Source organism: Bradysia coprophila, unplaced genomic scaffold, assembly GCF_014529535.1.
Source record: "Bradysia coprophila strain Holo2 unplaced genomic scaffold, BU_Bcop_v1 contig_373, whole genome shotgun sequence".
In the NCBI taxonomy this organism is placed as follows: Eukaryota; Metazoa; Arthropoda; class Insecta; order Diptera; family Sciaridae; genus Bradysia; species Bradysia coprophila.
Genome location: NW_023503632.1, coordinates 2,957,070 through 2,979,889, shown reverse-complemented (window position 1 = coordinate 2,979,889; position 22,820 = coordinate 2,957,070). Strand labels below are relative to the sequence as shown.

Below are 22,820 nucleotides of genomic sequence, written 5' to 3'. Positions count from 1 at the left end.
TACATTTATTACCTTCATCTTGATGCAATGCATATCCAAAAAGCACAACAACAACAGACACAAAAAATGCCAACAACTAAATCCAACATTTACATTCAGAGATGTGAAACTATGCACTCAACCAATTTTATACTTTACAAAATACTTAAAATGTGTCTTTTGCAAGGTATACCACTTATGCTGTAGTACCTCTCTAGTGTGTCTATATATAGAGATATACATTTTACAGTAACTACTGCTACACATAGATGTGTGTTCAAGTTTTGCATTGTCTGTTAAGCTTTTGTGCACTTGAACAATAATGTGGATTCATCGAAATACACACGAGGAAAAGAAATATCTAAAAGCAGCTGGCAAAAAAAGAACAAAATATGTCTCGAAATAAAATGTTACATTCTCTACAAGGTAATGTTCTTGTCAGACATATTTTAGAGCTTTCAAAGTTGTTTTCAAAAGCCGGTTGAGTTTTCATACTTTCGACAAGTGGAAATATTTATGGTCGTGCCAACCGATTTCTTTGGAGTGTTTCTTTTTAGCGAATACTATTTCGCCGATACGACGAGCTACTTTCCATACACAACATTGAAATTCGTTTTTTTTTTTTTGATGTGTTGTTGTTGTTTTCCCCCATACCATTGATGGAACACCTTCCAAAGAATATAAATTAATAAAATTGAAAACCAAAAATAGTTTTTCAATCTACTTTTCAATACTCACGTGCATGTATTCACGTGATGTCGACGGATTGAAAGCATATCCTTCAAATAATAAAAATGTCAAATTCATAATATATACGAGAGAGCATATATAGAATATATAAACGTAGCCAGTCGTGCCAAAACGAAATTTATAAAATTCCACCTGCTCCCCTAAATAGCGACATACACTCATTTCCACATACGGCCGGGGATATAGCAGCCCAGCAGCCATATTGAAGGAAAATGGTTCGAAATTCATTGTGCTGGAATGACAACTAACTGGTACCCGTTTAACTTCCAAAGGGTCTTTCTTAAAATATTCTAAAGAAACAATTCCGTTCGATACAGCATCTTGGAAATGTAATTACACTTTAATTTCACAGCACTACTCGAAACGTATGACTGCACAAACGGTGTCAGGCATACATAACATTAATCCTGTGATTTAATTCAAGTTGATGAAGATCCTTTTACAGTTCTAATCACTTCAAAGAATGCTGTTTCAAAATTGTGCACTAATACATTCGCTGCGCGAATGCAATGCAATCGGGTAATTAATTGATTGTAACCTGTGCGAAGCAGACAATAGTCAGAATCGTAACATTTTTGCATACTTCGTTGTTATCCAATTTTCCTACTGATTTAGGTATCAACCTATTGACATAGTACTTCTACATAACTTCGATTTGAGGATGCCCTTGTCGGGCTTCTATCACTATGAATCGGTTCGGAGAGCACAAATGAATTATTCGACGTTATAAACTGAACTACAACAACAACTGAAGGGCATATTGAACCTAATGAATCTTCTTCGTCTATAGATATACAAACATTCAGCATTCCCGGAGAATTCATTTCTACGTAAAACTTAAAACTTCAAAAAGAAAACTTTAAAAGCTATGTGAAAGAAAGTTTGCTGTGGAAAAACATTGCATCCAATAATTTATTTATTTTTGGTTGACGCCAGTTGTATATATATAGCATAAATTATAATTAAAAGTTACAGGAAAACCTAATTTGGAAATGATGCTTCGGTATTTTGGGTATTTTATAGGTTGAGTCAATAACAATACAAATATTTCTCTGTGTAAATGGAATAGCACGCAAAATTTACACACTAAGCAAAGTAATTATTAATCAAAAAAATCGGACACATTCAGTGAACTTAATTGTGCGACACGTGCAACAACCCTTCTATTTTGTTTTCAATTTTCTCTCTATTATTGTACAAGCCACAATTGTGTTCAAAGTAGTCTGACCAGTGCCACAACGATTTACTTACACCATAAGGAAGCACCTGCATTCATAAGAGTGTTGTTTTTTTCGCCCTATTATCGGGTTTAACTTCATGAAGCATGAAAAGCATTTGAGCCATGGATCATACAATTTATGTCAACATTTTTGAATTTTTGAATTCTTAGGAATTTAAGAATTTCCAGGAACTTTTAGGAATTTTCTAATTTTCTAGAATTTTTAAGAATTCAAGAACTGAAGTTCCGAATAGAAAATACTGGTTCGCAAACATCGTCATAAAGAATTCGATTCGCTAGGAGCGCTACCTTCGAATGGCATCTTTTCCATCATGGTTTTTCATTGTTCATAGGATGCTAAATACATGCTAACTGCGCTAATTTTTTCATTAACAAAACTACAAACGTTTCAATGTAGCTACAACATCCCGCTAATAAGTGACTATTATTTGTGTTGTGGGTATATAGAAATTGAAATAAGGACAAATCCATAAAATTGAAAATTTTTATGTTTACCTGTGTGTCTGTTTCTGTTATACGTTACTTGACTTTATATATTTCACATGCAACATATCATGATTTCGATATAAAACCCGAAAATAATATTGTTATAGTAGATGTGAATTGTCGGGATATATATAATACAGTTGGAGGTTCAACTATCGTCAGTAAGTTCAAAAAAAAATTATTAAGTGTTGTGGAAAAGCTTATTTTTATTTTCTTCTTTATGCTTCTCCATCGCGATATGTACTTTTTACGAGTTTTTATATTTATTTTTTGTACACAAGCCATAGGACATTACGAACGTTCGCTGTGCACATGCAAAAAATAATTTATTCGCTATGCAAGTTACCAGGTATTATCTCGACACTGCAATTTTTCTTTCAATCTCTCTTGTTAGCCCCGTACGAAGTACTGGGGGCTTATAAGATTAATATGCCGTTTGTAACACGTCGAATTGGAAGCAGACAGTAAGGGCAAAGCATTTGGTTATGTTAATAGATGACGAATCCGCAATAAAAAAAAATTCTGTCCGTCCGTCCGTACGTCTGTGACCCCTCTAGCTTGAGTAAATCACAACCTTTTTTGAAAATCCTTTTTTTTCCCGATTGGTATCGACAGAAGTAAGGTCAAGTTCGAAAATGGGCATGGTAGGGTCGGCCCTTCCAGAGCTAGGGCCCTATAGGTATTTTTCAGTCTTTCGACGATATCTACCGAAATACGCACGCAATGGCTGCTTGTGATATATTAAATGAAAGGTATTGACGAGTAGAACAAAGTTGCTGAACATTGTTTTTGGGTAAGATGCAACGTGGGCTTGTTGGGAGGGCTCAAAGGTCGTTACTCGGCCCTAAGTGTTTTTTGCACATAAATCGAATAAATCTCATCCGATTTTGCTAGTTTTTGTTTCATTTGATAGATAATTGAATGCCGAATAGAATGATGGCAAAAAAAGTTTCAAATTTGGGCCCTTGGACTAAGGCCGCTACTCGGCCCTAAGTGCTTTTTGCACATAAATCGAGTAAATCTCAACCGATTTTGCTACTTATTGTTTCATTTGAGAGGTAATTGAATACCCAATGGAAAGTCGGCAAAAAATTGTGGGTTTCTAAAATAATGTCGTAAATTGTGGGTTTTGTTTGAGAGGTACTTCGTACGGGCTTTCGTAATTGCGCTATGCGCAATTTTAAAAATGAACACTTTCAGTAAATTTGACCATGCTCAACTTGACTTGCATTTTGGTAACAGACGCATTAGAGAGTTGTAGACGTGTTAGGGTTCCGGGCATATTACGGCTACGGACGTATTATGGTTACGGACGAAATAGGATTACGGGTCGTACGGGGCTAAGTCGCAGCAAACGCTCCGACTGTTCTGATGCCTTGTTTTTTTTGTGTTTCTCTCTCTCTGTTGTTGTAGTGTAAACGGTGAACGGTTGAGGCTGTTGTACAGTTGAGCTTTCTATTGTTGTGTTTATGACTGACTGACTACTTTTTTGTGCTAACAAACTTCAGTAAAATATTAAGCTATTTTAAGTCATGAACGTTCAATGTTTATGGGAGAAAATATAGTTTAGCTGCAGTTTTTTTCCGCCCGTTATGTGTGCCTTCGTAATGCTTCTCTACAAAGTTAAACGAAAAAATATTGAATTTTCATCAGATGGAAAATATATTTTCCAAGATAAAAACCACGAAAAAATAGTAAAGTTTTCTGCTTTCGCTATTTTTTCTTCCTTCCCCATCTGAATGATGCGATGTGCCTCGTTAAATATAAAGTTAAATATAAATATACATATAAAATACACGCAAGGAAGAATTGGTTTTTCAGTTTTCGTTGTTGTTGTTGTTATTTGTTTTCTTTTTCTTCTCTCTATGTTCATTTTGCGCAAACATAAAGGTACTTTACTTGACAAAAATGTGTATTGTACAAGCTATTTTTTTTAATATACGAAGCTGTTTACTCCAGAAACATTATCATTCGAGAAACAAAGGAGTAGTAAAAATTGTAATTGGAATTTGGCATAAAATATAAAGGTTTTTATTTTCATATTTGTTTTTTTTTGTGTGATAATAAGAAAAACAAATGAAATTGGAGTTTTAAGTATTCCAGCAATTGCATCAAGAAAATATTAGATTACATTTTAAAAACAGTGAATCAGGCAATATAGACCACAATAAAACTTAATGTTTGGATGGTTGGATGATGATGTTTTAGCCTATTATCTACTCAAATATACTAAATATAGCTATGACTTGGAATGATGTCATTGTTTCGAATTTAAAAACGTTTATTTTAATAACTTGTTTGCATTTGATCCACTGGTTACTCCGCATCCACTCTGATACTCTAAACACCACCTAACTCTTAAATTTGTTTGGTTTCTTTTATTACAAAATAGAATGTACACACCAATTGTTAAACTTCATTTCTTAACGCTACAAACGTCAAAGCAAACGTAATAGACAAACCAAAAAATTCATTAAATTGAAGTGTACAAGGAAATTGTTTAATTATGTCGTGACGACTATCGTAGACGATGTTTTGTAGAAATTATTTTTATTGGGAGTTTCATACCTCAGACACATTTCAAAGCCCATTAAAACTTAAGCCATAACGAGATGATTGTAAGATTGTGGTTAAAACATCTTGGGCACACAAATTACAAAGGTTTCCTTTTTGTTTGTTTGCAGTTGCGATAGCAGTAAAAATTGACACCCTCAAAGTGCCCGCAGAGTACATTTTGGATAATTTGGAAAATCCAGAGGTACTGATTTTGGATTGTGAATACGATTTACCGGCTGACGAGAACGGATTCGTTTTGAAATGGTTTTTCAACGAACAATTAATATACCAGTGGATTTCCTTAGCGCAACCTCGATTTTATGTCCATGTACGTATCAATTATACGGATGAATTCTAACTCAAATCTAGTCGAATTAATTTACGGTTAAAATTTTATTCCATAGAGCCTGATCCGAAATCACATCGACATGAACTATACTGCTTCGGAACACATGCATCACAAGCACCGTGCACTAGCCATTACAAAGCCAATTTTCAATATGACTGGAACGTACACATGTTCGGTGGGCACATTCGAATCGGAGGATAAGCGGTCGAGACATCTTCAAATTATTATACCCGAATCGGACTTTCAGTTGAAAGTCGAAGAAGCGAATGACGAAAGCGGTGACATCAATTTCGAATGCTTTGCTCAAGATGTTTATCCAGAACCAAAGTTAATAATAAGGTAAGTGCGGTGTCTATTGTCACTGGATTTGTTGTGACTATTTCGAATACACCATGCGGAATAATTAGCGCGCTTTCGATATAGCTTTTATCATACTCGCGCCATGTTGTGACGTCACAGTTATTTATCTAGACGGATAAATCGGCTGTCTAGATGGATAATAGTACATTTTCTACCTTGGTGTATATTTCGAGAATAACTTCGTATGTACAATTGTATATAACGAGCGCCAGCGAGTGTATATACAATTGTACATAAGAAGTGATTCGAGAAATATACACCAAGGTAGAACAATGTTTTATCTCCTGCAAGCTGATATTTCATACATTAGCGAAATAACCACAAAAATTTGGATTTAAAATTAATTAATTAAGCATGTTGTTTTAAAACGCATTCACAACAAAAAAAACATCATACAGAGAATCCTTTATTTACTTACTCACACACATATACTATCCACCTCAACATTTCGTTCAAATCACATCATTCCGACTACTCTGATTATTTGATCGATGTAGAAGTGACTAACGAACCACTACCGACACCAATTGCATCGCGTTATGTGATTTGTTGGCGTAGTGGTCAGCATGTTTGGTTGATATGCTGCTGGTCCCGTGTTCGCTTCCGCCGTTCGGCGATTTTTTTTTCTTTCAAATATGTAGATGGAAAGTAAATTTACCCTAGGTGGGTTATGTGTGAATTATCCAATCGTATAGGCTGTGGTTATGTATGTGTTTGTGTTTATATGCAGAAACGCGTAATGTATGAAATATCAGCTTCTTCTTCTTCTTCTTCTTCTTTTTCAGCCTGTTTCTATCCACTGCTGGATGTAGGCCTCTCCAACTTCTTTCCATTTCGTACGATCCATTGCCATTTGCTGCCAGTTTGTACCTGCAATATTCTTAATTCCGTTTGTCCATCTCTCTGGTGGTCTACCTATAGCTCGTCTTTTATATGGTCGCCAGTTCATGATCTTTTTGGTCCAACGTTCGTCTGTCCTTCTTGCAATATGTCCCGCCCAGCTCCATTTCAGAGATGCTATTCTTTCCATGACATCAACGACCCTGGTTTGTTGTCGAATCCATTGATTCGTCATTCTGTCTCTGAGTGTTATTCCAAGCATACTCCGTTCCATGGCTCTTTGTGTCACTCTCAATTTATCTTCGGATGCTTTTGTTAAAGTTGACGTTTCCGCTCCATAAGTGAGCACTGGAAGGACACAAGTGTCGAAAACTTTGCGTTTTAGACTATTATTCATTTTGCTTTTGAAAATTAGTCTGAGTTTTCCGAACGCTGCCCATGCAAGACCAATCCTACGTCTTATTTCTGCAGTTTGGTTGTCCAGACCTAACTTCAGTTTATGTCCTAGATATACATAGCTGTCGACTCGTTCAATGACAGTGTCACCAATTTTGATTTCTCTATCGTCCCCGATGTTGGTCATGACTTTTGTTTTCGATAAGTTCATCTTGAGGCCAACTTTGCTCGCCTCTTCACTTAACTGTTGTAGCATAAGCTGAGCCTGACCTAGATTCGCTGCTATCGGTACAATGTCATCAGCGAAGCGGAGATTGCTCAGGTACTTTATCTTTATTCCCATTTTACTCCAGTTTAACTTCCTAAAAATACTCTGCAGAATCGCCGTGAATAATTTCGGTGAAATGGTGTCACCCTGCCTTACACCTCGGCCAATTCTGAATTTTTCCGTGCTCTTATGAAGTTTTATACATGAAGTAGCATTTTTGTACACATATCGAATTGTGTTGGAGTACCTTGAGTCTACTCTACATTCGTCTAATGCGTCCAATATCGACCATGTTTCCACTGAATCGAAAGCTTTTTCGAAGTCTATGAATAGCAAGACTATGTCGATGTTGTATTCACGACACTTCTCAATAAGCGTTCTCATCACCTGCAAATGGTCGTTTGTGCTGAAACCAGATCTGAAAGCAGCTTGTTCAACGGGTTGGTAGAAGTCGAACTTGTTAGTGTTCCTCTTCGTAATGATTTTCATAAACAACTTGTAGAGTGTTGACAATAGGCTTATGGGTCGGTAATTTTCCAGCTTTGTTATGTCTCCTTTTTTATGCTTGCAGAAGATAAATGAAAATTATTGACACGTGCAACTGTTGTTGTCTCGTTTTCGCTCATATGATAAGATAGAATATCGATACATGCGAGGTCATCTCGGCAAGCCGTCTCATGTATCTTATTGGAACAAACTATGAAGGGGTGGAAGTAAAGCATCCATTTTATTTCTATCAGAAAAATCGAAGACCAAAAAACCATGCAATCGAAATGAAATACCGGAAATCAGTTAGTTTCCGATTGTAAAAGGATTTTCTCACAAGTCTTCATGAAGCGATTATATTGAAAATGAATTAATTATTAAGACGAATTTTTGTCTTATCAAGCCATCTGTTGGCTGTAGTTTCGCTCGCTTCGCTTATTAGCTTCACTTTTAAGAAAAGTCCAATCATAAAATGCAATGAACAATATTATGAAATGTGCAGGTAAAAAACTGGAAATACCGAAATGATTGTACGCTTGATGGCACGATAGATAACTTAATTTTCTTGTTTTCGACCCTAGGGAACTCTAGGGAACTCTAATGATTTAAGCGTCACACGAATGAACCTTTATGTTATAATTCCGTTTAATCAGAACCTTAATTAGAGAATCGAGTTTTGAAGTTAAACTAAACGAATTTTTCAATATGCCTTGATAACTTCCTCAGTCAAGGGACCTGATTCACCCGTAAGGTTAGACCTAGTATTTTGTCGAAGAGGAAAAGTACGAATGACTTAAAATCAATTTGCTTTCTATAAAATCAATTATTTTAAATCGAAATTCAGTGCACCTTCAAAACCAACTTTAACATTAAGGTTTTTATATACTTTCTATGTTCCAAATGGTTTTGAGTGTTTTTTAAATACACTAAATTTATTTCGAACATTTCGGACTTTTAATATTTTTATTTAGATCGATCTAAATCGTGAAGCAAAGCAAAAATGTTTTTATTTACCTCGCTGTGGGCCGTTGGCGAGATAGGAGGCAGAGGCATAGCAAACATATTCGACATAACATGGGCCTAAACAATATTGATATAATAAACGAAAGCGCTTATGAATGGAGGTTTAACTAAAATTTTCGTGGAAGTTTTTTAAACGTATATCTTTCATGGTCGAACGGATTCTTTGTTTTATGTGATACGAAAATGGGGTTAGCTTGGAAAAGACATAAAAACTTTATTTCTCTTTTTTTAGTACCTACGACATCGTCATATCTTTCTTTTTTATGTATCTGGCTCTGGCCATAGACCACACAAAATTATAAGTTTTCCTCCCCATTTTTTGTCGGTTTTATATTTTTGCTGTTGAAATCGATAGTGACTGAATGAATTACTTACAGTCGATTGATATCATTCTGTCCCTAATGTACTGTCGATTTTCTTTCAGTTATCATTCAATTCAGGAACATATTGCAATATTTGTATAGAATAGAACGAGCCATTACTCCCATTGAAGACAACTTTGACTCGATGAAAAAAGTTTATGAAAAATTCCTGGTATAAATCGAAGAAAAAGTTTTTTTTAGTTGGTTTTTACTGAAAGAAGACAGCTAGCAAGACGTTAGTTATTTTGCAATGTTGTGAAGTTTTCTTTTTGCTTTGTGGAAAAAAAGATTGTTTCCCTTCCAAAAGACATTTTACAGATGTTATTCCATTATAACAAAAAAGTGAGAATATTATAAGATGTTGTTTGTTATAACATGGAACGTGTGTTTTATGAAAAGTATAACACCAAAACTTAATGGGACTTTCACGAGTAATTCAACTGAAGTGAACATCAAAAAATGTAGATACAACAGGAAATTAGTTTATTTAGTAGAAATGTACGGTTGGTATGTAACATCAGTTACAGTCCTATTTTTCATTATTGCTCACTGAACAATGTTGAGTCTGTTTTGAAAAATAAATATTTTTTTAAGAGGCATCATGAGGCTGAAAAGCATACATTTGGTCGTATTTTAAATACTGGCTTTTAGTTTACTTGTGATGCTATCTTTCCACCAGAATCCTTTTTCAAAAATGTACGACCATGAATGTGTTAGCTTTTAACAGAAAATAAATTTGGTTGCAGCTGTTTATGAAAATTTTGTTAATTTCGACTTTTCTCAGAGCAGGTTATTTAAAGCTAACTCGTTCGTGGTCGTTATTGCGGTCAAACATTTTTCAAAAATGATTCTGATGATAATTTTCATAAAAAATGAAATACAAGACACGCAAATGTAGGTTACAATTTTAGCTAAGCAACGATGCCTCTTAACCGAATAAAAGAGAACGGACTTATCGGCTTCTCCATATAATGCTCTATCGGAAGCACGTTAGATCTATATGTCTCAAATTGATGGATTTTCCCATTAATATTCTTCGAAAGGTTTAAAAGTTGCAAACTTCAACAGTACGTTACAATGTTTTTGATATGAAGTGGTGTTATGAATTTGGGTGGGTGAGAATTGTAGTTATACCAAATAGTAAGCGGGCGTGACGCAAGTCCTCTACTACAAAATTTTCCAAAACAGTACATTTCGTACCTAGGACTAAAAGTCTTTTTTAGCGTGTGAGAAGTTTCCAAACAGAGCCGAAGGCGAGGTCTGGAATCGAATTCGCTAAAAAAGACTTTTAGTCCATGGTACGAATAGTATTTTTCATATTGGACGGAGAAAAAGTGCGACGAAGCCGCACTTTTCGGGTCCTAGGTTTGAAAAAAATTTTTAGGCACTAAGGAGCATATATACAGTAACTTTTTGACTTCCCCCTCTTAACTCCAACTCCCTCAACTTGTAAATTTGGAATCTAGGCATCCATACGAGTTCAACGAACTATCAGACGTTACTGCAGGTTAAGATTTGGCCAAGATATTGAATTTAAAAATCCGTCTTTTTCTATACAAATAAGCAAAATTTCGTATTTTCAGATAACTCAAATTGGCTACGTTAGTAAGTTAGTTAGTCAGTTAGTTAGTTTCTATGAAAAAGGACGATTTCGTAACTCCTAAACGTTTCTTACGATTTTCCTGAAATTTTGGTTGTAGGTCAATCTCAGATGATTCAGGACATATTTTTCCCTATTTTCTAACAGTAGTTTCATCAACTTGTGACGCAATTTTTTGTATAAAAGTTTCTTTCTTAATTTGTTTGGATCAATTTTTTGTTGATTAAACTTTTGCGCAGAATGCGTCATACTCAGCGATGTCAGTTATTTTGTAAGTAGAAACAAGAACTTGCATCACACTTTTATGAAATCTCCACAGACTCCTTGTAAACAATTGAAATTTCAAAGTAATCTTGCCGATTGATTTCAATAAAATTTTCACTTTTTACTTCCCCAAAAGCGTCGGCCATGTAAATCAAACATCCAGTGGATTTGTGTCGCAAACGAAACGTGACGAAAAAAATGGTTTATGGGATATAACAATTTATGGTCGACTCAAGCAAACTGAAACAACAATTAATCCATCCGACATCCACTGCCTACTGTATATACCAACCACATCGTACACGAAACTAAAGGATGTTTCCCAATTCAGTAAGTTTTTAAAAAAATTGTATTTTTTGTTACGATTGATGAAGTGGAATTTTTCAGGACTAGGCGAAGCCAAGTAGGACAAGCTAATGACATGTCCTGAAAAATTCTGCTTTCATCAAGAGTTACAAACGACGTTTCTTGTGCTGTACAGATCTTAATGAGACAAAAGACAAATATCTATGAAAATCCATTCATGCCATAAATGCGTGAATAATAAATGTCAAAAACTAACTGTGCCTTCACACAGCGATGCGAAAGTGACAGATGCGAAATTTTTCTTTTGTCCTAATGTTAAAGAACAAAAGAAAAATTTCGCATCTGTCACTTTCGCGTCGTTGAGTGTTGGCACATAAGCGTTAAAATGACTTGCTATGTGGTATGTTTTGAAATAAAACGCGCACTTACAGCGTTAATTATCGATCTTGAGTGTTACTTTCTCGGCCGCAAATGCGTCGCTATGAGCAGTACTTAAACTGCAGACTTTTCGAGATGTAGGGGAATCTGGCACATGAAGAGAAGAAAATATCACATTTATGAAATCAATTTTTTCACAATCTCGCAGACGCAAATTTCCTTTCCACGAATATTTCCTTTCCCTTTCATCAACTTTATGTCTCCTTTTACAAAATTTTAGTAACGAATAATCATGCGAGTTTACATTTTACGTATAGTTTCAAAGTTCGTTGTTTTGGCACCATTGTCAGATTACACTTCCGTGACGAAATATGTCTAATTATGATCCTGCAGCACAAAAAAAAGAGTTTACTAAAAAGCCCTTTCTTCGAATATTTTAACATAATTTGATACCACCACCGAAACATGCATTTGGTATTTTTTGCGGGTAGTTGCGAGTAGTAGCCCAAACCATACCTTAAAATTATTTAACTCAATCAATTTTAATCATCAACCATTTCCTGTGTATAATATAAATTAATGTCTAACTCAGCCAGCTACAGCCCTATATATGCAGCCTTCATTAAGTAAACATTTTAAAATAAAACTTTTCAGCAAACCAAAGCTCCAACCTGTCAGCACCAACAGCAATTATACTGACAACTATAACATTAATGCTGAGCTCAATGCTGATGAACAACGTAGTATAACAATTAATCGTCTGTACTTAATGATCAAATAAAACCCGAAATGTAAAAATAAAAATGAAATACAATTAAATGAAATTGTTTGGATAAACTCAAACAATATTAAATAGGAAGATAAATAGCTAACCCCCGTGTTGGAAATGTGAAAATTGAAATAGGAATTTTGTTTTTTTTAAGAAGGAAAAATGTTTAAAAAAAAGTAGCGCGCGCTTTAATGAAAAAAAAAAATCTTTAAAAATGCCTTATTAATGAGCGTGTGGATTGTAAATAATTGATGAATTAATTGTTATGAAAAATAAATAAATGAAACAATGGATGAAACTAATTAAACAAAAATTTGATATCAACATACACTCGAGTATAGAAAAGTTCACAGAAAAAAATCTGGATTGAAACAGAATCTTTTTCCAACGTTCAAAATGAACGGGTACAATCTGGCACAATGTAAACAAATCAAAAGAAGAGGTCAGGCATGGTCAAGTGTTAGCATGAACCGGAGGACATGTGGAAATTACCTTTTTTACTATTTTGCTGATTGAAATAAATCAATCGACCAAATTGCGTAGCTTTTGCAAGTTTGACATTTCAAAACAATCCACGCTATTAGTGGTGGCAACAGCTAGATATTGAGCTTTTTTCTCTCCTTTGTTCATATATGTCAGTTTTTTGATTTGATGATTTTGTATGAGAATGAAAACTAAAAGTGTGATATTTCCGTTATGAAATCTGTTTACTTCTATTTTTTTGGTACAAAATGTTTAAAAAAGTGATAATAATCGAAAACCATTAGCAGACTGATAAAATGAAAAAAATAATTTTACACAAACTGCTATTGTCACTCGATTCTAATCACTTTTTGAAACATTTTGGACCAAAAAAATAGAAGTAAGCGGCTTTTCTAACAGAAATATCACACTTTTAGTTTTCAGTCTCATACAAAATCGTTAAATCAAAAAACTGACGTATATGAACCTCTCCTCTCCTCAAGCTCAATCTGGCGTAAGCTGTTGCCGCACTAATGGCGTGGATTAGAAAAGACCTGAAAACAAAAAAAAATTATGTTAAACTCGCATTGTTATGTATGTCTACAGTAATTTTCGATCCTATGAATGCAAAATTGCTCGCGTTCTTTCGGCCTTACACAATAATAGTACATTTCGTACCTAGGACTAAAAGTCTTTCTTAGCGTATGAGAAGTTTCCAAACAGAGCCGAAGGCGAGGTCTGGAATCGAATACGCTAAAAAAGACTTTTAGTCCGTGGTACGAATAGTATTTTTCATAATAGAAATGAGTTCGTTTGAAGCGGAAGTGAGAAAGTAAGTGAGATTCGAATGTGCTCCGGCTTGTATGATTTGGCAATATTTGGCCTATTAATTTTATTGGAATTGAATACATTTTCGACCAGTTAGGTTTAGGTCTGGTGACCTCCAACTTTGGACGCATTCATAAATAATTTTTCAATTTTATCAGAGATTGTCTTCATAGAATGTACTCCAGTTAATCAGAGCTATCTAAATATATGCTACGAGCACTGAAACATTTGGATGTCATTGAGAAATGACCCTATAAGGTCGTACGATTTAAAAAAAATCTATTTTCATAAATCATTCAGAAAGATTCAACCGAAATCTACAAAAAGATTAGAATAAACGAAAAAAATCTTCTGAAAACCTAACCTTTTAACCCAAGATTTTTGTCTGTGTTAGAAAAACAAAGAAAATATAATTAAATGTGTACGTTTGAGCTGTGAATAAATATTATTAAAATTAATAAAATGCATAATGAGAATTATACCAACCAAAAAATATTTCCTGTAAAGGAATGAGGTAGAGAGTAAATGTCTAATCTGTCTTTCCCTCATCGTTATACTTAGTGCAATTTACCGAATTAAAAAAAACAACTAAATTTTCTAAACCAATGAGTCGGCTGAAAATATTTACAGATTGGGAATGATACGAAGATATGCATAAGTTTCTAATTCTATGTATATACCGGCTGAAGTATACCAAAATAATCCTAATCAAATGCTGAAATAATTCAGCTTGTTGATTTATAAAAACTAGTGTTTCATTTTGCATGGGTTAAGCATATTGAATTGACAATTTATTTCACTGTTGAATTTGTAAATTTATTTTTAGTTTTCGGTTGAAAATTATAAATTCATTTGAATCGCTTAAATGTTACCCGTCTTTTCATTTTGAACTTTTCAATTTGCAACTTTGTATTTTTAGCCAATTCTTTTTTTTTTTGTTGAGGAAACTACGTAGTTAAACTGAATTATCGTAATATCTGCTTAAATAGGCTGGATGGTGATTAAATAAAAAGGTCAAACACCTTAAAGTTTATCAAAATTAATCGACGTCTGAGAAACGACTTAAGTAATCATTTTAATTATTTCCTTTTTAGACCCATACGAAGTACTGGGGTCTTATAGGTTTACGCATACGTTTGTAACACGTCGAATTGGACTCCCCGAGTAAGGGGAAACCTATTGTGGTTGTCTAGAGATGCCAAATCAGTGAAAAAAAATGTCCGTCTGTCCGTCTGTCTGCACGATAACTTGAGTAAAACACATCCGATTTTGAAAACCAGGGTCGTTGATGTCATGGAAAGAATAGCATCTCTGAAATGGAGCTGGGCGGGACATATTGCAAGAAGGACAGACGAACGTTGGACCAAAAAGATCATGAACTGGCGACCATATAAAAGACGAGCTATAGGTAGACCACCAGAGAGATGGACAAACGGAATTAAGAATATTGCAGGTACAAACTGGCAGCAAATGGCAATGGATCGTACGAAATGGAAAGAAGTTGGAGAGGCCTACATCCAGCAGTGGATAGAAACAGGCTGAAAAAGAAGAAGAAGAAGAAGAAGATTTTGAAAATTCTTTTTTTTTCATGAAATTATGTTCTCCGGAGCGTGAGCTAGGTCTCTTGAAGTGAGCTCTTATCTGGCTACTCGGAAGTACAGTGAACGTGGTGTATTTTGACAATATCTCGAGTAAATTTTGACCGAATTTCATGACTTTTTTTTTGTTTGTAAGGTATTAACGAATGTAAAGCGTCGGTACTATTTCCGGTCACCTAACAAAATGGCTGCCGGCGGCCATATTGGATTTTATTAAAAGTGATATATCTTGGGAAAAATGGTACTTAGAGAGTTTCTGTTAACATGGAAATAATTTGTTATGTGTGTGAGGTTTCAGGGATTCCATATATGGACATCTAAATATACAGATATATTGAGCTATATATAGGCATATAGAGCTATATAATAGCAAATTCATTTGTGGAATGTTTATTTATAGTGAAATATAGGTAAATATAGCGGTATATAGCTGTTTAAATAGGAATTTATGAAATTTGTCTTCGTACGGGGCTGTCTATATTGCCTCCGGCAATTTATTTGTTGTTGATAACAAGGCAAACAGTGAATAATGTAAGTGACTTTAAAGGGAGAATAGTTTTTCAGCAGAGAAGAAAATTAAGTAAGAGAAATGAAGAGTTTCACATTACAGGCGTTAGCTATGTTTTGACTGGAATTGTCGAATTGTTGGCAAGTGAATCAAGTTACAGTACGCGTCAGTGATATTTGTTTAAAAATTTAATTCCGATGTTTACCAGATGGTCATGAAAAATTCACTATATTCCAATTTCCGCGCCAATTACAACCACGACGATAAGGATGATGCACTGAGGTCAAATAAGACACTAACGAACTACGTTCATAGTTTTTTTTTACTATTATTACTATCGCTTAATTACAAAGTTAATTTGATTTTGCCAAAGAGTTCACCAATTTTTATTTGTAATTATTATTAAACGAGAACTTGCAATGTGTTAGGCGTTGAACAATTTGCGAGAAATTTTGTTCTATATTTTATGGTGAGTGAATCAATATTAATAAAATCAAACGCAATTAATAGTGAACATTCAACGGCAAATACAAGTGATGTAAATGCTAGCGGTTTCAGTCATTGCGATTTGGATGATGGCATAACATAACATTTGAGACTAATTGTGACAATATTTTACCAAAAATGGCGTTAGAATTTATTAATTGCGCAAAATTCAAATTTCTTGTTTTATTACATTTCATGTCACGATCACGGTTGATACAAATGAATAACATTATACTATATAGTCCAATAATCTAGGTTCCTAATTTGACATTTAAAAAAATGAACCGATTCTGACTGTGTCCTTATTATGTCGTGTTTCATTTACATAACTTTCCGCTAATTGTTCACTGTTATTTTCGTTCGATTTTATTCGCAAAATAGGTATATGCAACCATTACAATGTTGCGTTGTTGTTGTTCTTTTTTCTGTAGATAAATATTTAAAATTGCAAAAATAAAATTTATTTTGCTACAAATTAGTTTGAATGATTTTTATTTTACTTTGTATAAAATCATTATATGTAGAGAAAATGTAATATAACAAAAGTGAATTGGTAAATTAATTGCAAAAATAAAAGCTATACGGACTGTACGACGCGTCGGATTCAACAACGCTTCGGAATACTTGTAATAGTTTGGATGAGGTAAAAAAGAAAAGAAATAGCAAAACTTGCACATAAATTTTAAAACGAAGAAAAATTGTAAATATCAAACAGCACACTAATAAATCAGAAAATAATTGAACCGATAAATTTGTTGTAAGTAAACGTTTCTTATAACACTACTGCATAACGTACACCAGTATATATACAGGCAGTGGAAGAATATATAGATCTATATATATATGGAATATATGTTAGAGATTAAGAGAACATAATGGATAATATATTAAAATTATGAAAACTTGAACCCGTCTTTTAAAATCGAGTTAAGATATTTTGGAGAAAATTCGCTAAACTTTTGTTACAAATCTTCTCATTTTCCTTTTTTTTGTATAGACTCTGCAAAATATTGATTTTATTCACGGAATAAATTAGTACGTATCGATATGTAACCGCTTGCAATATATCTTTCCAGATGACAATGACGCCTTTATTTTACACCAAGCAGGGTGGATCGATTTTCGTATAGTTTTTAAAACCGAACTTCTTTGGAAAGTATCCGTCAACAGTGGAACGGTGCCAAAAAAATTTTTTTCGGCAAAATATGTGGAAGAAAATAATAATTTTGTGAGTTCAAATTCCAATTAGTCAAATTTGAACATATACAACGAACAATTTGGCGTCTTTTAATTCAAGTAAAGAATCTCTTCGTATACCTTGTATGTATACTCACTTAAGCTCTGCTTCCAATTTCGAATGAGCTGATCATAGTTGTAAACAATGCGGATGGATAAGTGAATTTCGCTCTTGTTCGAATTTCCCATTTTGTCTGCATGGTAAACGACAGACTATGGAACTGCGTTTCGAACATATGTGTATCATATGAACGCTAGAACGTTGGACAGAGATTAGATTATTTCATTGCCAAGTTTTTCATCCACCAACTAGCCTACCAACCGTGTGTAATATTGAACCTGTAGAAACGGTTTTGTTTGTGTGAGTGGTCCAGCTGAATTCCGAACATACATTGATCAAAGTGTTTATTAATAAGTTCCAACAAAATCTTTTACTTCTTTTGTTGTAATAAGCATTTAGGAATTTAAGATCACATTAGTACAATTGTTAAAAGTTTCCTATGTGCAGAATGAGCACCAGCTGAATATCACCAGCTGGATCTACTAACACACACTTATTGTATGATAAACAATCAAAACACATTCTTAACTATGTTAACAATGTGTTTACTTCATTCATACGTGACATTAACGTAGGAATCGACAGTGTGTAGGTTGTCTTTGAATTGTTTACAATACAAAGTGTTTTTGTTTGTACACCATTCAGCTGGTGCTCATTCTGCACATAGGAAACTTTTAGCAATTGTAGGAGTATATTGCATTCTTTTGTCGTAGCAGCTGTTAGCTGATGAAGTAGCCATCTGACATAGATTGATCTCATCATTCCAGTTTAAAAATAAAGGTATTTGTTTACACATTTATCTCAATGTCTCCATACCCAATTTCCACTACTGCACAGAGAAAAAAGTCGGATTAAATGTTTAATCTGCGGAAAGATTACGAACATTTTAAATTTTTCTAAAGATTTCATTTCAATCTTTTTTCAAAGATTACAAAAATAAAATCTTTCGGTAGATTACGTTTCGGATTAAAATGGCTAAAATTGATAGTAGCAGTGAGAAGTGAAGTTAAATATAGAACATTTTGCCACGAAATTTTTTTTTTTCAAAGTTCGTTGTTATGGTATCTAGAGTTTATGATTAGAAGCTAGTAGATGGTAGATGTGTAATTTTTTGTCATATGTTAGCGACTCAAAGTAAAAATAAAAACCACAGCACACTTAATGTTTGAGACTTTTTTTTTGCTTTTCTTTAGGAATATTGATTTATGAGTTGAAAATCGTTAAAAAATTAAATAAATTCTTCCATGCAGATTGGTCTGTTATACTTCTTAATCAATTGTACAATTAAATATGGAGCGCAAAATATCGTTTTATTATAATATTTTCCTACTTTTCAATACTTTTGCCAGGTTCAACTTCCTTATCGTTGCTTATCCAGATTTATGAAATATAATAATCGTTAATTGAATAATTAAAAAAATGATGAAAAAAATGTTGCCTTCGATTAGGATTTGAACTCGTTTACTATGATGGTTACCTCAGTTGGTACAAAGGATTCGTTCAGAAGATTATTTTTTAATCTTTGAAAGATTAAAATCTCCGTAACAACGGTTCGAAATTAAATCTTGCTAAGATTAAGAACCCAATAGCTCAGTGGTAAAGTACAAGACTGGAGATACGGAGGTACCGAGGTGAAAGAGTTCAAATCCTGACCAAAGTAAGTAAAAAAAAACATTTAATTTCAACTAAACAAATAAAATTCCCAATTTCAGAATAAATAAAACAAGTAAATCTGACTCAATATTCAAATAAATGTTGAAAACAAATTTTTAATTTCAAATTTCAAAAAAAAATTTAAATCTCTTGGAAGATTTCGATCTAATCCATTGACAGATTATTTTCGAAAGATTAAATGCAAGTAATCTTTCGAAAAATTAGATTTCAATCCAAAAATAAATTTGGTCCTATATGTAATCCGAAAAAGATTTAAATCTAATCCAGGATTTCTCTCTGTGTGTTATGGCAGAATAGACTTTAGTTATCTGCTTTTCCCCATTCGCAATGGCATGTCGCATTTCTTCTATTGTTTTCATATCAGTGAGGAGGAGAAAGAACAACTAACCCAGGTTCTTAATGCTTCACAGCCTTTGTCAATATAATATTGCAAACAAAATTGAAAAATAGAATTGGAGAAAAAAACCGTTCCACATATACGTTTTCGTATTTTCCTTATTATGTTGTGCGAGTTTGAGTATTGTTTGTTCCGCTCGAAATGAATAAACCATTTTTCCCTTGTTTCCTGTTTGAATTTCACCGAATGCAAGAGTAAAATCTGTTTATTTTCAAGTTCTATCAGAAATGTGAGAATTAATTCATACCTTCTCTACACCTCCGCTCACAGAGACACACATACATAATTAATTTTCAACTGCAAATAATATGCTAATCGAATCGAAACCTTCAGAAGGGTAAATGCAATAAAAGAATCGTCGTTTCAGTATATTGAAGCATATAAAACGGTAAGCAAATTTCTTATAGAATCGATGGCATCATGAATAACATTTATCGATGAAGCCCCACCTCTCTGCAATGACACAAATCTTTTTATAGTTTGACCAATTCCAATGTTTCTAACGAGTTTCTCTTTTTCAATAGACGTTAACCGCCATCAATCCATCAATAAAACCGCTTTTTATCGACCGCACTCTGATGAAACATTTCATTAATAACCCTTTCCACTGAACTTGCACTAGACGATGATACTGATAAAAGAAAGTAATAAAAACACTTTATTTTTGCTATCCTATCACCCCATCTTTGTGAACTGGAGCGATACTTGTTGAGTAGCAGTATAGCCGCACTTGTGAATTACCGTAAAGGAAAATTAATTTTTATAAAAATCTGTTGTAGTAAAAATGAATGTTAACTTTGCCGAGATATCAACAGATGCATAGCTTGTTTTTTTACATTAATTTTGTTATAGCAGACGACTTTTTTATTTTCCAGAAAATTTCTTTGAGATTTTTCTCCTCTCTGCATAGCTGATAGGAAGAATTAAAATAAAAAAAAGTCACACTAACAACTTCAGCTAAGAGAAGTATTGCCGAAGTATGTTTAAGTAGTTTTATGCAACTTTAAATATTTTAACAAGCGATATGTGATAAAAATTGGAATTCGAAGCCAGAACTATATTGTTGGGAAATCGTTTCGAAAAGATCGTTTTATTTCTTCACTGCGTTAACAATCAATTCCTTTCGACACTCTTTCGCCAGATAAACTTTTGAACTTAAATACTTACGAATTATGTGTTTTTATGAGGTAAATGATGCTTGTCTACCAGCTCGATTAATTAATCTATAAAATGTAAGAAGTGTTCCCTTCCTTCCAGCATAACAGTTAAACTTAGGGTTTTAAATCAATAATATCAATGTTAAATGTTTAAACAGAGTCGCGTCTCAAGCAAGACCATTAATTCCCGTTTCAATTGACAAGAGATAAAAAGCCTGAGGTCAAGCTCGTAGATGGTTCGAATGCTCTGATAGTTATTCCCGAAAGAATTTTCACTTGAATTTTTGATAGCCAATAGAAGAATGCATTTTATAATATTATATGTGTCCAGCTCAGACATATTGGTATTAATGTTGGTTTACCTCAATGGGTGTAACCACCTTCAAAGAAAGCTTCTGTTGGACGAGGAATTAATAGGAAATGTGGCGGTGTGAAGGTGTTAGAGCTATTTCTGAAAATGTAAAATAAAATGAGAAATTGACAAGATTGTTACTGCCAGAGCGAAGCGAGGGCTGTCATTCACACGAAACGCATTTTTTATTCACGAGATAAATGCGCCATAATTTTTCAGTACTCATTTGATTTGATTACTCTCGAGAGATGATATAGAGTCGAAAGTTTCAATCATGCTGGTGTAACTTATGTATTAAGACTAGGTGGACCATTCAACCTCTCGAGCATAACACTAATGACTTAAGCGTCACACGCATAATCCTTCAATTGAGAACCTTAGAAAATTAAGTTTTGAAGTAAAATAGAAGATCGTTTCAACATCTTTGATTAACTTCGTCAGTCGAGTGATATGGTGGGACTAAGTCATTCACTCCACTGTATAAATGCTAACAAACAAATCAACATACCTAACACTAAAATTAATAAATATGTTCCGGCGTTAATTAGTTTATAATGTTCGCTGCTAATGTTGTTCTATAATAGAGTACTGTACCAAGAGATTATCATCACTGAAATCATTTTAAGTTACCCGGTATCTCACACGATAATAAAGATGAATTAAAGAAATGCTCGGATAGTATGTCCATTTTAAGACCATTATGCGGTTGATTTAGGTTATTATTATGGAAAGTTTACTTCGTAAACATAGTTTCACCTTAGATTATCCCTTCTCTAAATACGAAACATTATATCCGGAATTCTGACCCAGTCATATCATATCCTATCATCATTTTTTTTGTGGTGGAAGGTCATAACCTGAAGCCATACTCTTATCATGGCTGTAATACTTTGTGTATTCATTATACGAAAGCAAAGTTTATTTAAAGGTATACAATTTTCAGCATCTGCATGAACAGTGGATTAATAAACTTTTGTTTAGAATAAGAAATACGGAACACAGATCATAAATAAGGCAACAACGAATTTTATCGAATAACAAAAAAAAGTAGTAAAAATTCGATAAATATTAATAATGTTGCTTTCTGCGCTCTTCTTCGATGCCTCGTTATTGTTTTCCACTCTGTTTTCATAAATCTATAAGAAGATGAAAGATGCTGCAACGTAAATCTGGAATATCTGTATAGAAAAGTAAAGAAACTTTTAGTAGAGTGTACTGTTGAACCGAACTGTTAATAAGGTTATAGTACAGTGTCATGATTTATATCAGAAATGTTTAGGGTGCAAGGAATATACTCAGGTGAATTCGAAATATCTCAACAGTATATTTCGAATTCACCTGATATGAGAGTATTAACTCTATTGTATATAATTCTAAAGAGCAAATATATGAGGGTAGCACACCTGACATCCCTGAGCCGAAGCAGATCCAATGTGTATACCGAGAAAATAAAATGAGCCAAAAAGTATATACTGGCTTTTATGTATATTCATTCATTTATTACATTAAGATATGATCATAAACTTTTATATAGTGTCTGTTGCAGGTATATTTTCGGGTATAATTAATTACTGCTTACAGTATATGAACATTTACTTTTATATACTATATTCTATTCCTTCCAAGTACATAAAAGTAAATGTTCATAT

The 22,820-nt window shown here is 33.6% G+C and overlaps 1 protein-coding gene across 1 annotated transcript; it reads left to right on the top strand.

Moving 5' to 3' along the window:
• Nucleotides 1-386: 386 nt before the first annotated feature.
• Nucleotides 387-14,278, top strand: LOC119082020. Its single transcript, XM_037191338.1, has 5 exons — nucleotides 387-405; nucleotides 5,068-5,339; nucleotides 5,416-5,699; nucleotides 11,096-11,289; nucleotides 12,298-14,278. The coding sequence occupies exons 1-5, from the start codon at nucleotides 387-389 to the stop codon at nucleotides 12,390-12,392; spliced, it is 864 nt and encodes a 287-aa protein (XP_037047233.1). The 3' UTR covers nucleotides 12,393-14,278.
• The last annotated feature ends 8,542 nt before the right edge of the window (nucleotides 14,279-22,820 follow it).

Coding starts and splice junctions, on each gene's coding strand:
- LOC119082020 (XM_037191338.1), top strand. Junction 5,340..5,415: donor AACCTCGATTTTATGTCCAT/GTACGTATCAAT, acceptor TTTATTCCATAG/AGCCTGATCCGAAATCACAT. Junction 11,290..12,297: donor AAAGGATGTTTCCCAATTCA/GTAAGTTTTTAA, acceptor AAAACTTTTCAG/CAAACCAAAGCTCCAACCTG.